An 11,242-nucleotide genomic window follows, 5' to 3' on the forward strand; every position below is an offset into this window, starting at 1 on the left:
TACCTGTCTCTTGGCAGCATTGGTACGTTTAATTGTCGTCCGTCATGACAAGAAATAAAATACACATTTTTAAAATAATCACATTCTGTGAAAGACAATTGTACATCGGGATATTTTTTCTGCTTTTATTGGTGTACGCTGTTAATAATTGAGAACATATAATTCCTTCGATGAGGTTTTAACTTATTTAGTAAAGAAATCTCTTTTTTTTTCTCCAGCAAACAAGTCCTTAAAGGCATCAACAGTCTGCCCAGTTACAAACAAGAAGCACGGAAGACCTCACGTGTCACGTGGTTTAACGCTGGAACACTATTGGTCGCCTCCTGCCGGGCTAGTTGTTATTGTCAACCAGGAAGCAGGCTGTCAAGAATTGGGCGTGAGGCTTCTAAAAACAAGTTATTTGCTCACTTCTTACCTTATTTTGTGACTATAAATTAAGGTTATACTCAGTTTGACAAATATCCTCCCCGGTAGAGAAAATAAGACATTCGTAAGTATCCTCCTGCGATTACTTTCTTTGTTTCTCAGCACATGTGCTGGGCGAACTTGTCTCGACATGCAGGAAGAGTCTCGCTAACGTTCTGGGCTGTAAAATCAACGATGAGGATTTTTTTTTTTTTTGAAATGACAAATTTCATGTCAACTTCATATTTGCTGGAAACGTCATTTGGAATTTTTTTGGGAAGGTTAGCGCTAGTTTTGTTTCATGTTGGGTACTTTGGGTATTTTCTCATTCATTGTGATATTTACTGTTTGGAGACAAATTGATTGAGCTAACCTATCCTGGATATGTCAAAGTTTATTAATTGTCTAGCTCCCAAAAACTATACACTTACATTGACTTAAAATGGTCAAAATCGGTTCCAGTAACGTTACATAAAACCTGACAGGAACCAAACCATGATATATGACCTTCCAAAAAAAAAAAAAAAAGACGCAAATAGACTTTTGGGAATAAATGAATACAATTTCATGGAAGAAATATTTGACTTTAGGTGGTAAATGTAGGTGGCCGCTTCTGATGGTGTTTTAGCCTCACCACACTGATAAAAATATGTCAACGTGAGCGTCTCTGTTGCAGTATCTCCATTGGTTCGACGCTTTGCTGCATGGTCGGCGATGGTGTTGGACGAAGGCGCGCGGAGCTGCCTGCTTCGCTTTCGCCGCAACCTGGAACAGGACATCAAGCCCGCCTACCTGATGGATCACATGGTCAGCGACGGCGTGCTGAGCGGCGAGGAGGAGGAGAGGATCAGCAGCCGGGTCGGCGGAAGTTAAAAATATGTTTTCCCGCAACTGAAGTATGTGCTGATCGTATGTCTTTCTGCAGCCTAGCAGGAAAGATCAGGCGACGGCGCTACTGGAACTGCTGCTCAAGAAGGACAACAATGCTTTTATTTCCTTCTACAATGCTCTGGTCAAGGAGGCGTACAACGACTTGGCCAGTTTGCTTCAGGGCGAGCTTCCTGGTGCATCACCAAAGAGTTCTGACAGTGAGGATTAGGGTTGCAAAGTTTCAAAGTCGGAATCTTGGAATTGTGACATAATGGTTCCCGTCCGTCCTCTTGTGACCGTTCCTTCTTTTTCGATCAGTCCAAATAGTTCTTAGTGAAGGCGGTGTCCCTCAGAGGCCAGTGGTTTTTGTCAGCCGACCCGAGCTGATCAACCGGATCCGGGAGAAGCTCTACCGTCTCCGGGAGGAACCAGGGTGGGTCACGGTATTCGGCATGGCCGGCTCGGGAAAATCCGTGCTGGCGGCGGAAGCTGTCCGGGACCAAGGACTCATTGAAGGTGATTCATCTCCGGATTGAATTTGTTTCTACACCCAATGATTTGGTTGCGATACACTCTTTTTTTTCCCGTCTTTCTTTTCTACAGACTGCTTCCCAGGAGGCGTCCACTGGCTGTCCATCGGCCAGCTGGACAAAGCCGACCTGCTGGTGAAGATCCAAGCGCTGTGCTTCCGTTTGGAGCAGAGCCTGGACTCCCAGCCCCTCCAGCGGGCTCCCACCTCCCTGGACGAGGCCAAGGAACGTCTGCGCTTCCTCGTGTTGCGCAGATATCCCAGGTTAATAACTGCCGCATATGATCAGATTTGATAGTTTTCCTTGAGAATTGAAGTCTGCTTGTCGGTCTGCAGATCTCTGCTGATTCTTGATGACATCTGGGACAGCACGGTCCTAAAATCATTTGATATCCACTGTCGCATACTTCTGACCACCAGGAATAGAAGCCTCACCGACTCAGTCAGCGGTAAGTGATTCAGTTGATTCCCAACCGCTGTGCGCCAAGTTCTAGATGAAAACCAAACCATCAAACTGCTTTTCAGGTGCTAAATATGAAGTTGAGGTTGAGAGCGGTCTGGATGACCACAAAGCACTGGAGATTCTCGCACTGTACACTAGAAAAACTCCTGAAGGTCTGCCCGAGGAAGCTCGGAGCATTGTGAGAGAATGTAAAGGTGCGTTGCGATCTCAATCCTCACTCGTAAATGTGGGAAAAAAAAATTGAATAAAATCCTTGCTTTTCTAATATTTAATCACGTTTGGTCCGCTCCAGGCTCCCCCCTGGTGGTCTCCCTGATCGGCGCGCTGCTCAAAGACAAGCCTGACCGTTGGCGCTACTACCTGCGGCAGCTGCAGCAGAAGCAGTTCAAGCGCATACGCAGGTCGTCGTCGTACGACTACGACGCGCTGGACCAGGCCATGGCGGCCAGCATCGAGGTGCTGCCCGACGAGCACCGCGAGATGTACCGGGACCTCGCCGTGCTCGAACGGGACATCAAAATTCCTGCCAAGGTGAATCGAGTTGTTTCAAATGTTCTTTACATATATACACATACAACTGTTCAAAGGTTTGGGGTCACCCAGACAATTTCATTTCGTACATGAACTCACACCGTTGTGTATGTACACTACAAATATGAGCCTTATAAAGCAAGTAAAGTAATAATTAAATGAGGAATATATTACTTAATTTAAGCAGAATTATCTGCCAATTGAAGAGGAAAATTTGACAAAGATTTTTTGTGTTTATCTTTGTTTTACTTTATGAATTGGTAAGATTTCTTAAAACAAGTAAACATAGCTAGCCTTAAAAAAAAAAACCCTGTGTCTAATCTCTGTTTAGTACTGTTAAAAAGTCAACGGTCCTCATTTTAAAAATAAAATAACTTATTTATTTATTTATTTTTAAAGCACATTAAGAAAAAAAACTTCAAAATCAGCTGTAGAAATATTTTATATTCATATTTTTCCAGTCTGTCTTTTAAAATGATCCAAATGAGAAGTGCCACCTGGTGGACAAATATGTTATTGTCAAGATACAGTTTCAGTTTTTTGTATCGCATTACCAGGCCTATTGATGTGCCTACACCGATCCAAATGACACCTTGTTCTGGCGCTGGTTCTTCAGGTGTTGTCCGTCCTGTGGGATCTCGAGCCCGAGGAGGTGGAGGACATCCTGGAGGAGTTTGTCAACAAGTCTCTGCTGTTTATGGACAGTCACAGCAGGCCGCTGCTCTACTACCTCCACGACCTCCAGCTGGACTTCTTGGTCGAGCAGAACCGCGCCCAACTCGAGGTCCGTAATGCTCTAAAAAAAAAATAAAAAAATAAAATGTTTTTTTTAATTCAATTAAAGTTGCATTTTAGTGACGTGTGTGTGTGTGTGCTTGTGTTGCAGAACCTTCACACCAAGGTGGTGCGTCAGTACCAGCAGCACTACAGCGAAGCTCCGCCCAAATCCGGAGACGACGAGTGCCTCTACTGGATCCGGTTCTTGACCTACCATATGGCCAAAGCCAACCTCTCCCAGGTAGCGCACAAACAGTCAGGCAGTGGAGTCCATATTCCTGACGGCGCTGTTGTCTTCCCAGGAGCTCTACTCCCTCATGTTCTCTCTGGACTGGGTCGCCCACAAGGCCCAGATACTGGGTCCCGCTCATCTGATCAATGACTTTGTGGAATATGGACCCATTCTGGACAAAAAGGTAGGCAAAGTGCAGAATGTAGCGTGAAGGATTGCTTCGGAGTCTGAGGAGTTTTGGTCCTCGCAGAACAGCGACGTACGCAGTCACTTCCAGGAGTTTTTGTCCCTCAACGGCCACCAGCTGGAGCAGTGGCCCTTCCCCGACGTGGTCCAGCTGGCTCTGTCGCAGCCTCAGACCTCGGAAGTCTACAGGCAGGCTCTGCAGCAGGCGCGGGAACGGGCCAGTAGCGGGAAACTCTACCTTGATTGGCTGTAAGCAAGCCTCGCGAAAGCCTCGTTCAGATTTTTGGGGAGGGATTTGGATTCATTTTTGTCTCCATGTCCAGAAATAAGAGCAGCGTGGAGAGTCTCTCCCGGCTGGTGATCCACCCCCACCAGGGCTCAGTTTACGCCGCCTGCTTCTCGCACGATGGGTCCAAGATCGCCTCCTGCGGAGCCGGCAAGACGCTCAAGGTATGCAATTCCAAGTGTCTGAAATAAAAAAATATACGCTGGAGTTTCTAAAAAGGAAATATATGATGCAATTTCCCACAAATTAAAATAGCTTCCAGGTAAAATCAAACCGCTTTTTTTTGGGGGGGGCTGTCCTGTCTCACTTTCAATTTAAAAGTCACTGCCGATGTTTCCAGGTGTTTCGGAGCACGTCCGGCGAGAAGCTGTCAGAGATCCAAGCCCACGATGACGAGGTTCTCTGTTGCGCCTTCTCCCCCGACGACCGTCTCCTAGCAACCTGCTCCAGTGACAGGAAAGTAAAGGTAACGCTAAGTTGTAATTGACATTATAACTCTTCTGCGTTTTCCCCACACATATTTTTGGGACTGTCCGCGTGTCTTCTCAGGTGTGGAACGCGGAGCGTGGCATGCTGCTGAGGGTCTTCGAGGAGGAGCACGAGGAGCAGGTCAACCACTGCCAATTCACCAACACGCCACTGCGCCTCCTGCTGGCCACCTGCTCCAATGACAAGTTCTTGAACGTCAAGGTAAATCACCGGTGCTATTGAAATTAATTTGACATCTGTTCTGCTTCAGTTCAGTGGACATGGTGATGCTCCTTCGGGTGTGTCCACCTTGGCCACCTGGGGGCAGTATAATCCAGCCATGCATCCATTATCTGTGTCCCGTGTATCCTCATTAGGGTCGCGGTTGTGCAAAACCTTTACTCGTGCCGGCCAATCGCAATTTAGAGATTTTGAGTATAAAGAATATATGCCTGTGAGTATTGTTGTCATCTGTCCACATGTGTTGTTTCAGCTGTGGAACCTGAACAAACCCTCCTCACAGAACACCATGTTCGGGCACTTTGAGCCAGTCAACCACTGCTGTTTCTCCCCCAACGACGCTTATCTGTCCACCTCCTCCAACGACGGCACTGTTAAGGTGACCGTTAAGAATTCCTGGCACTCAACTTACAATTGAAAAATGTCAAAAAGCTTCCCAGCTAAATGGAATGTACCCTGTATCTGTCCTACTGCAGCTCTTCGAGGTGTCTTCCGCCAACGAGTGGAAGACCATCAACGTGTGGGAGTGGTGCGCAGACGCCGGCGAGGAGGTTCCGGTCAAGTGCAGCACGTGGACGGGCGACGGCAAGCGGGTGGTGTGCGCAGTCAGGAGTGCCGTGTTGGTGAGTGGGTGTCGAATCGGTGTATATTTTGTGAGGGCGTTGTTTGCTAAAGTGTTGGTTTTGCGCCAGGTGATGGACGTGGAGACGTCACAGATGCTGTTTGAGATCCGAACGGGTCGTCTGAGCATGGTGCAGTACTGTCACGTGTGTCCCGCCAGCAACCTGCTGGCCATAGCCTTCTCCAACTATGCGGTGGAGGTGAGAGACATCTTTTTTTTAGACCAGGGGTGGGCAAACGTAGATCAGGTTATAAAAAAAATGCTATATTAAATATTGTATAACTATCATAAAGTAATAATTCATTCGCATTATAAAACTGTATCATATACAATTAATTCGGCATAATTAATGACCAATTATAAAATAAGATCAATTTTAAATGACCGTGTATTTTTTATTTGAATAATAAAATAATCTGTTGTTGTGTGCTTGTCAACATATCAAAACATGTACAACCTGTTCAATTTTCCAAATAAAAAGTTGAATTAGCAAAAAAAAACAACATTATTTTCATTTATTCGTTCAATTATTTAAAATAATATTATGATTACAAATATTTTGGATTTCTTTGTGAGAATAATTCAACAATTTAACGAGATAATAAAGAATGATTGACTTTTAATCAATCAGTTTTAGAAAAAAAAAACAGTTAAATGAGAAAAAATAAAATATGACAGGACTCTTGAAAATGTAAATGCTTTGTAGTTCGTATTAAAGACCGGACCAGGCCGTGAGTGGCCCACGGGCCATACTTTGCCCCCCATGTTTCCGACTCTCATGATGAAAGATTTAAACGGCGATCCCGTGAACTTCGCGTCTCTTCCAGCTGTGGGACCTGGAGGACAAAAAGAAGATGGCCGACTGCAGCGGCCACCTGAGTTGGGTCCAGCAAGTCCAGTTCTCGACCGACGGCTCGCAGCTTCTCTCTTGTTCCGACGACCAGACCGTCAGGGTGAGACGCACTCAACCACTTAGTTAGATTTGACTGTGAGAAAACTATGAAAAATCTATCTTTTTTCCCCCCTTGCAGCTCTGGGAGACAAATAAGGTGCACACCACCTCAGCCGTGCGCCTGAAAAGAGACTCTGATGCGTTCTTCAATCCAGGAGAAGATGGAGAACTGATGGTTTCGGCCGCAGACAACTGCAACAGACTGCAGGTGAGCTGGCGGCAACGTGGAAGCGGAAGACAATTGATTGACGGGTTGATTCGCTGTATTGTGTGCGACGGAGGTTCGCGCTGGCAGAGCGGGTTCGCTGCTGTTTCAGTCCGAGGAGATGGCGTCGCGGATCCGATGCACATGCTTGTGCAGGAAGCCCTCGGCTGTGGCTTTTGGCACGGAGGATGGCACCGTGCAGGTATCGAACTGCATATTTTGCCCTTGTTGCGTAACTTCGACAGGTCAGCGGAATGAATATGAGCATCTTATTCGATTGTCGATATTCCTTGCGTGTGCAGATTCTGGCCATCCCCTCTGGGAAGGTTCTCGCCACCCTGCAGGGACACACCAGGACGGTGCTCCACTGCCAGTTCGTCCACGCCGGCCAAGCGCTCATCACGTCATCCGAGGACGCCACCATCAATGTGGGCTGCCGCCCCCCCCCCTCCCGTTGTCTTCCTCAGTGCGCCTATAGATTGCTGATGTATTTTGCGCTGCGTGCAGGTGTGGAAGTGGCAGTCGTCTGAGTGTCTCACGCTGCGAGGCCACAAGGAGCAGGTCCGATGCTTCTCTGTGCTGTCGCCCGCTGAAACACGACTGCTGACCTGGTCCTTTGACGGCACCGTCAAGGTAAAGAGTCATAAAACGAGCCTTATCTTGCGGTGAAACGTAGCCCCTGCGACTCTTTCGCTTTCTCAGGTGTGGCAGTTGGAGAGCGGAGAGGAGCTGCAGGACATCGAGGCTCACCGGGGAGCCATTTTGTCTTGTCACGTCTCCCCGGATGGGCATCACTTCGCCACCGCCTCTGCTGACAAGACCGCAAAGGTCCGAGCCGTAACGCCACGCTCTATTCTTCAGTGCTTTTGCTGAATGGATCTTTGTTGTGGGCTTCAAGGTGTGGCACAGTGAGTCGTGGCAGCTCGTCCACAAACTCCGCGGCCACCAAGACTGCGTCCGGAGTTGCCGCTTCTCCTGGGACGGGCGACGGCTGGCGACGGGGGACGACGGTGGCGAGATCCGGGTACGTTCAGCCCTCCAGCCCCTCAAACATCCCTAAGCTTGACCACAGAATGTACAGTAATAAATAGCGAAAAAGGTGTTATTAATGTTTTATTTTTGACTTTGCCAGCTGTGGAGTGTCACAGAAGGCTCCTTGCTGAAGGTTTGCTCGCGAGACGGAAAGGACGGCCTGGACTCGCTGCACGGAGGCTGGGTGACCGATCTGCACTTCTCCCCAGACGACTACCTGCTGGTCTCCACCGGCGGCTACATCAAGGTATGTAAAAATATCGCTACACACTCTTTACGCTTTAAACCTTCTCTCTCATCGTGTCCTCGTCCAGTGGTGGGACGTGGACAAAGGCGAAGCCCTGCAGACCTTCTACCCGACAGGAGGCGCACTGAAGAAGACCCACGTGTCGCCCGACTTCTCCACGTTCGTCACCATCGACAACGTCGGCATCCTCTACGTCCTGCAGAGGGTGGCGTGACCACCTTTTTCCTCGCAGAACGACCGCCGTCACCAGCTGAAAAATTGCTGCTCACAGAAGAGCAGACGAGGTGCTTCGAGATGTTTACTTCGATCAGGTTCCTGATTATGAATAATACTTAAGACCGCTCACGCTCTTTGCAATCAACATTTTATAAGTTTCCTCTGAGCCGCAACAACCTTGTCAAGTGCATTAATCAATGCTGTGATGTCCGTCATGGTTTTATAGTTGTTTAATTATGAGATTATTTTCCGCCCGAGTACAGCAGCTTTATTGCGTGCGCCGAGCGCGTTGTTAAAAATTGTCCGTTTTGTCGTCTTTTGAAAGCCTTTGATATTTGTTGTTCTACATCTTTTCTACAAAACCAAAACATTTCCACTTGCTCAAAGACATTTTTAGACATAGTTCAATCTCTTTTTTAATCAGCATGTTTCTCAACTGAGCCTATACTTGACAATCTTTCCTGTAATACATTAATAGTTGTTGCCTCTTGTTGTGATCTTTCAATTATTTAGTTGAAGATGGAAAAGTATGTGAATATTAATAGGAATGCATTTTGTACATCTGAGTCATGTTATTTCCAGTGTGCTCTTCTGATCGGTGCTTTAATGTCGCCAAGAATCAACAGATTTTGTTATCACGAGGATCTATCAATACTGTAAGTACTGCACTTTATGAGCCATTCAAATGAATACATGGATTGTCATTTGCTGAGCTAAAATTGTCCTTATAAAACAAACTTGACAGGCAATGTGCTTGATGTGTCATTTTTCCCAATAAGGAGCTCAATTGTGTCAAACGTTACATTTAAGAACGCCAAAGGGAGCGGTTACCTACAAATAAAACCACGACGCACAAGTTTCACTTTTTGTTCAAGCACGTAGTTTTCAACCTTCGACTTGTCTAGCTAGCTTGGAAGCAACGGCTGGGGCCAGGAGTGACCAACCATTTGTGAGCTATTTTCAAAAACAACTGGTTAGTTGTTTTTTTGGGGTTTTTTTTTGGCCTCTGGTGGCAGTTGTATGTGTGACATGTTTACCGTCCAACTAAAGAACTTCAAACATGGAATCGCATCATTTATTCGTTCACTAATAATTAACCCCAGAAATGGTTGCTCATGTCAACAGTTCAAACAGAAGTCTTCAAGTACCACAATTGTTCACATCAAAACATCCCATAATTAACTACATATTCCATCCATCCATTTTGATCACATTCAAACCGATGGACAATTTATGCTATTATGTTATTACATAAAATAAATCATGTGTTTGAACATGGACCCCGATTTAGCATAAAATATCGAGTTAAATGTTAGTAGCTGGGATTTCAACACTGAGAACTACAACGTCCTCATTGAACATTTTAAGTGTGGAATAACCACGCAATGCTTTATCCAGAGCGAGTGCACTTGGCCATTTCTCCTCATTTGAGGCTGCTAGCCCTCTCCCAGGCAGACCACTTCAATGGATGACCAGCACACCCCCGATCGCATCGGTCGAGACGTCAGTCGCTGAAGGACGATTCGCTGTCCGAAGCGTCCATGTCGTCGGCCTCGCCGTTTTTTCCTCCCGCGTCTGGCACGGTGGTGTTCGGTTTGCTGCCACCAGCAGGAAAGTGTCATGTTAAAGCGGGAAAACACAACAAAACTAAAAAGGAGGACATTTGAAAAAAACTCACTCGAGCAAGTCCGGGTCCAAACCTTCCATGCTCATTTTATTCCGGATGGCCATGACGGGAACGCCCTGCCAACAACAACAACAGAAGGGTGAGGTCTGAGACAGTAAATTTACACTGTTAAACAAGCTGTACGCTGACTACTTTACATTGGAGCAAAGTGTCATATTTCATGTGTTATCCCATGAAAAGAGAATAAAGTACTTAGAAAAATGTGAGGGGTGTACACGTACATGTCCTCATGATTAAGACAAGTTGGTGCTTGCTCACCACATGAACCATCTTCAGATATCTGGCATAGCGCGGATCCTTGGCCACCGTCATGACATTCGCCTCCTCCGCTTTGGGCGTCGTCGTGTCGTCTGGAGGACTGTGAGGAGGCTAAAATAGAGCAGATCATCGTTCATAAAGGAGACATGCTTGTTAACAGCATAGTAAGGTGGGTGTTGTACCTCCAGAGAGGGAAGCGTCACAGCCGGTGGATCGTCTGTCTGACTTGGAGCAGGAGCGCCGGTCCCGTTGGTCCGAACGCTTTGGGGACGTTCGACTGCGTCTACCGTGACGTCCTCCAGTCCGGGGATGGAGGACAGCTGCTCGCAGGTGGGAGAGATTCCATCATGGAGGAGTTGTGACGTGAAAAAGACAAAGAACCAACCTTGGCTTCCAGGATACACAGCGTGGTCTCGATCTGCTGGATGCGGAGGGATATGTTGGCAAGTTTCTATAGGGGGAAAATCCATTGAGTTTTTTTTTTTTTTTTTTTTTTTAAAAGGAGGAGATTTTAAGTGTGATTATAAAAAGGACAAACCTCTTCACACACTGTGGAAAAGTTGTTGAGGAAGCGAACCGTGTGGACGATGAACTGGTTGAGAAAAGCAACAATTCTTCTCTGCTGAATGCCAGGGACCTAAAGCAGGAAAATAAACAATGTAACAAAAGCACACAAGGGGTCAAATGTTGACTCTGGATTGGAATTGAAAAAAATAGCCAAATAGTTGCCGCGTTGTCAAAAGTTGCTTTACAAAAAAAAACACAGTCAACTGTCTTTGACATGCATTCTATTTACATTCATTTCCTGGCTAGCTTGACAATACCTTCGTGAGATCGACTCCAGAGCCCACAATCGGAAGTCCGTCCTCGTCCATGACTTTTACTAGATACACTTCACTTATCTGAGTGCAAATTACATTTATTCTGCTTTATATGATGAAGGAAATGTACAGATGATGTGCACAATAACGTTAACTGTTGACTGTTTCATGTGACTATAAAATGTAGTATCGCGTGACCTCGCGAGGCGATGGCA

General features: G+C 46.5%; 2 protein-coding genes across 3 annotated transcripts; one reads left to right on the top strand and one right to left on the bottom strand.

Annotated features, from left to right (window-relative positions):
- The first annotated feature begins 319 nt into the window (after positions 1–319).
- Positions 320–9,010, top strand: apaf1 (apoptotic peptidase activating factor 1). The gene is made up of 27 exons (XM_061761627.1): positions 320–490; positions 1,082–1,263; positions 1,331–1,493; positions 1,594–1,791; positions 1,879–2,068; positions 2,141–2,253; positions 2,330–2,461; positions 2,560–2,798; positions 3,415–3,582; positions 3,685–3,816; positions 3,878–3,991; positions 4,058–4,242; positions 4,317–4,443; positions 4,620–4,745; positions 4,829–4,969; positions 5,241–5,366; positions 5,464–5,610; positions 5,680–5,808; positions 6,437–6,562; positions 6,641–6,769; positions 6,843–6,968; positions 7,069–7,194; positions 7,274–7,399; positions 7,469–7,594; positions 7,665–7,790; positions 7,899–8,045; positions 8,113–9,010. The coding sequence occupies exons 2-27, from the start codon at positions 1,120–1,122 to the stop codon at positions 8,257–8,259; spliced, it is 3,753 nt and encodes a 1,250-aa protein (XP_061617611.1). The 5' UTR covers positions 320–490; positions 1,082–1,119; the 3' UTR covers positions 8,260–9,010.
- A 312-nt stretch (positions 9,011–9,322) lies between these two features.
- Positions 9,323–11,232, bottom strand: washc3 (WASH complex subunit 3). 2 transcript variants are annotated; one of them, XM_061761682.1, is made up of 7 exons: positions 11,031–11,232; positions 10,745–10,843; positions 10,592–10,627; positions 10,389–10,526; positions 10,207–10,317; positions 9,940–10,004; positions 9,323–9,859 (listed from the first exon to the last, which is right to left on the bottom strand). In XM_061761682.1, the coding sequence occupies exons 1-7, from the start codon at positions 11,079–11,081 to the stop codon at positions 9,766–9,768; spliced, it is 594 nt and encodes a 197-aa protein (XP_061617666.1). In that variant the 5' UTR covers positions 11,082–11,232; the 3' UTR covers positions 9,323–9,765. The 2 variants fall into 2 exon arrangements, with proteins under 2 accessions (XP_061617666.1, XP_061617665.1); XM_061761681.1 differs by having other exon boundaries at positions 10,592–10,657.
- Positions 11,233–11,242: the final 10 nt, after the last annotated feature.

The sequence above is a fragment of the Phyllopteryx taeniolatus genome, chromosome 22 (genome assembly GCF_024500385.1).
Source record: "Phyllopteryx taeniolatus isolate TA_2022b chromosome 22, UOR_Ptae_1.2, whole genome shotgun sequence".
NCBI classification, from domain to species: domain Eukaryota; kingdom Metazoa; phylum Chordata; class Actinopteri; order Syngnathiformes; family Syngnathidae; genus Phyllopteryx; species Phyllopteryx taeniolatus.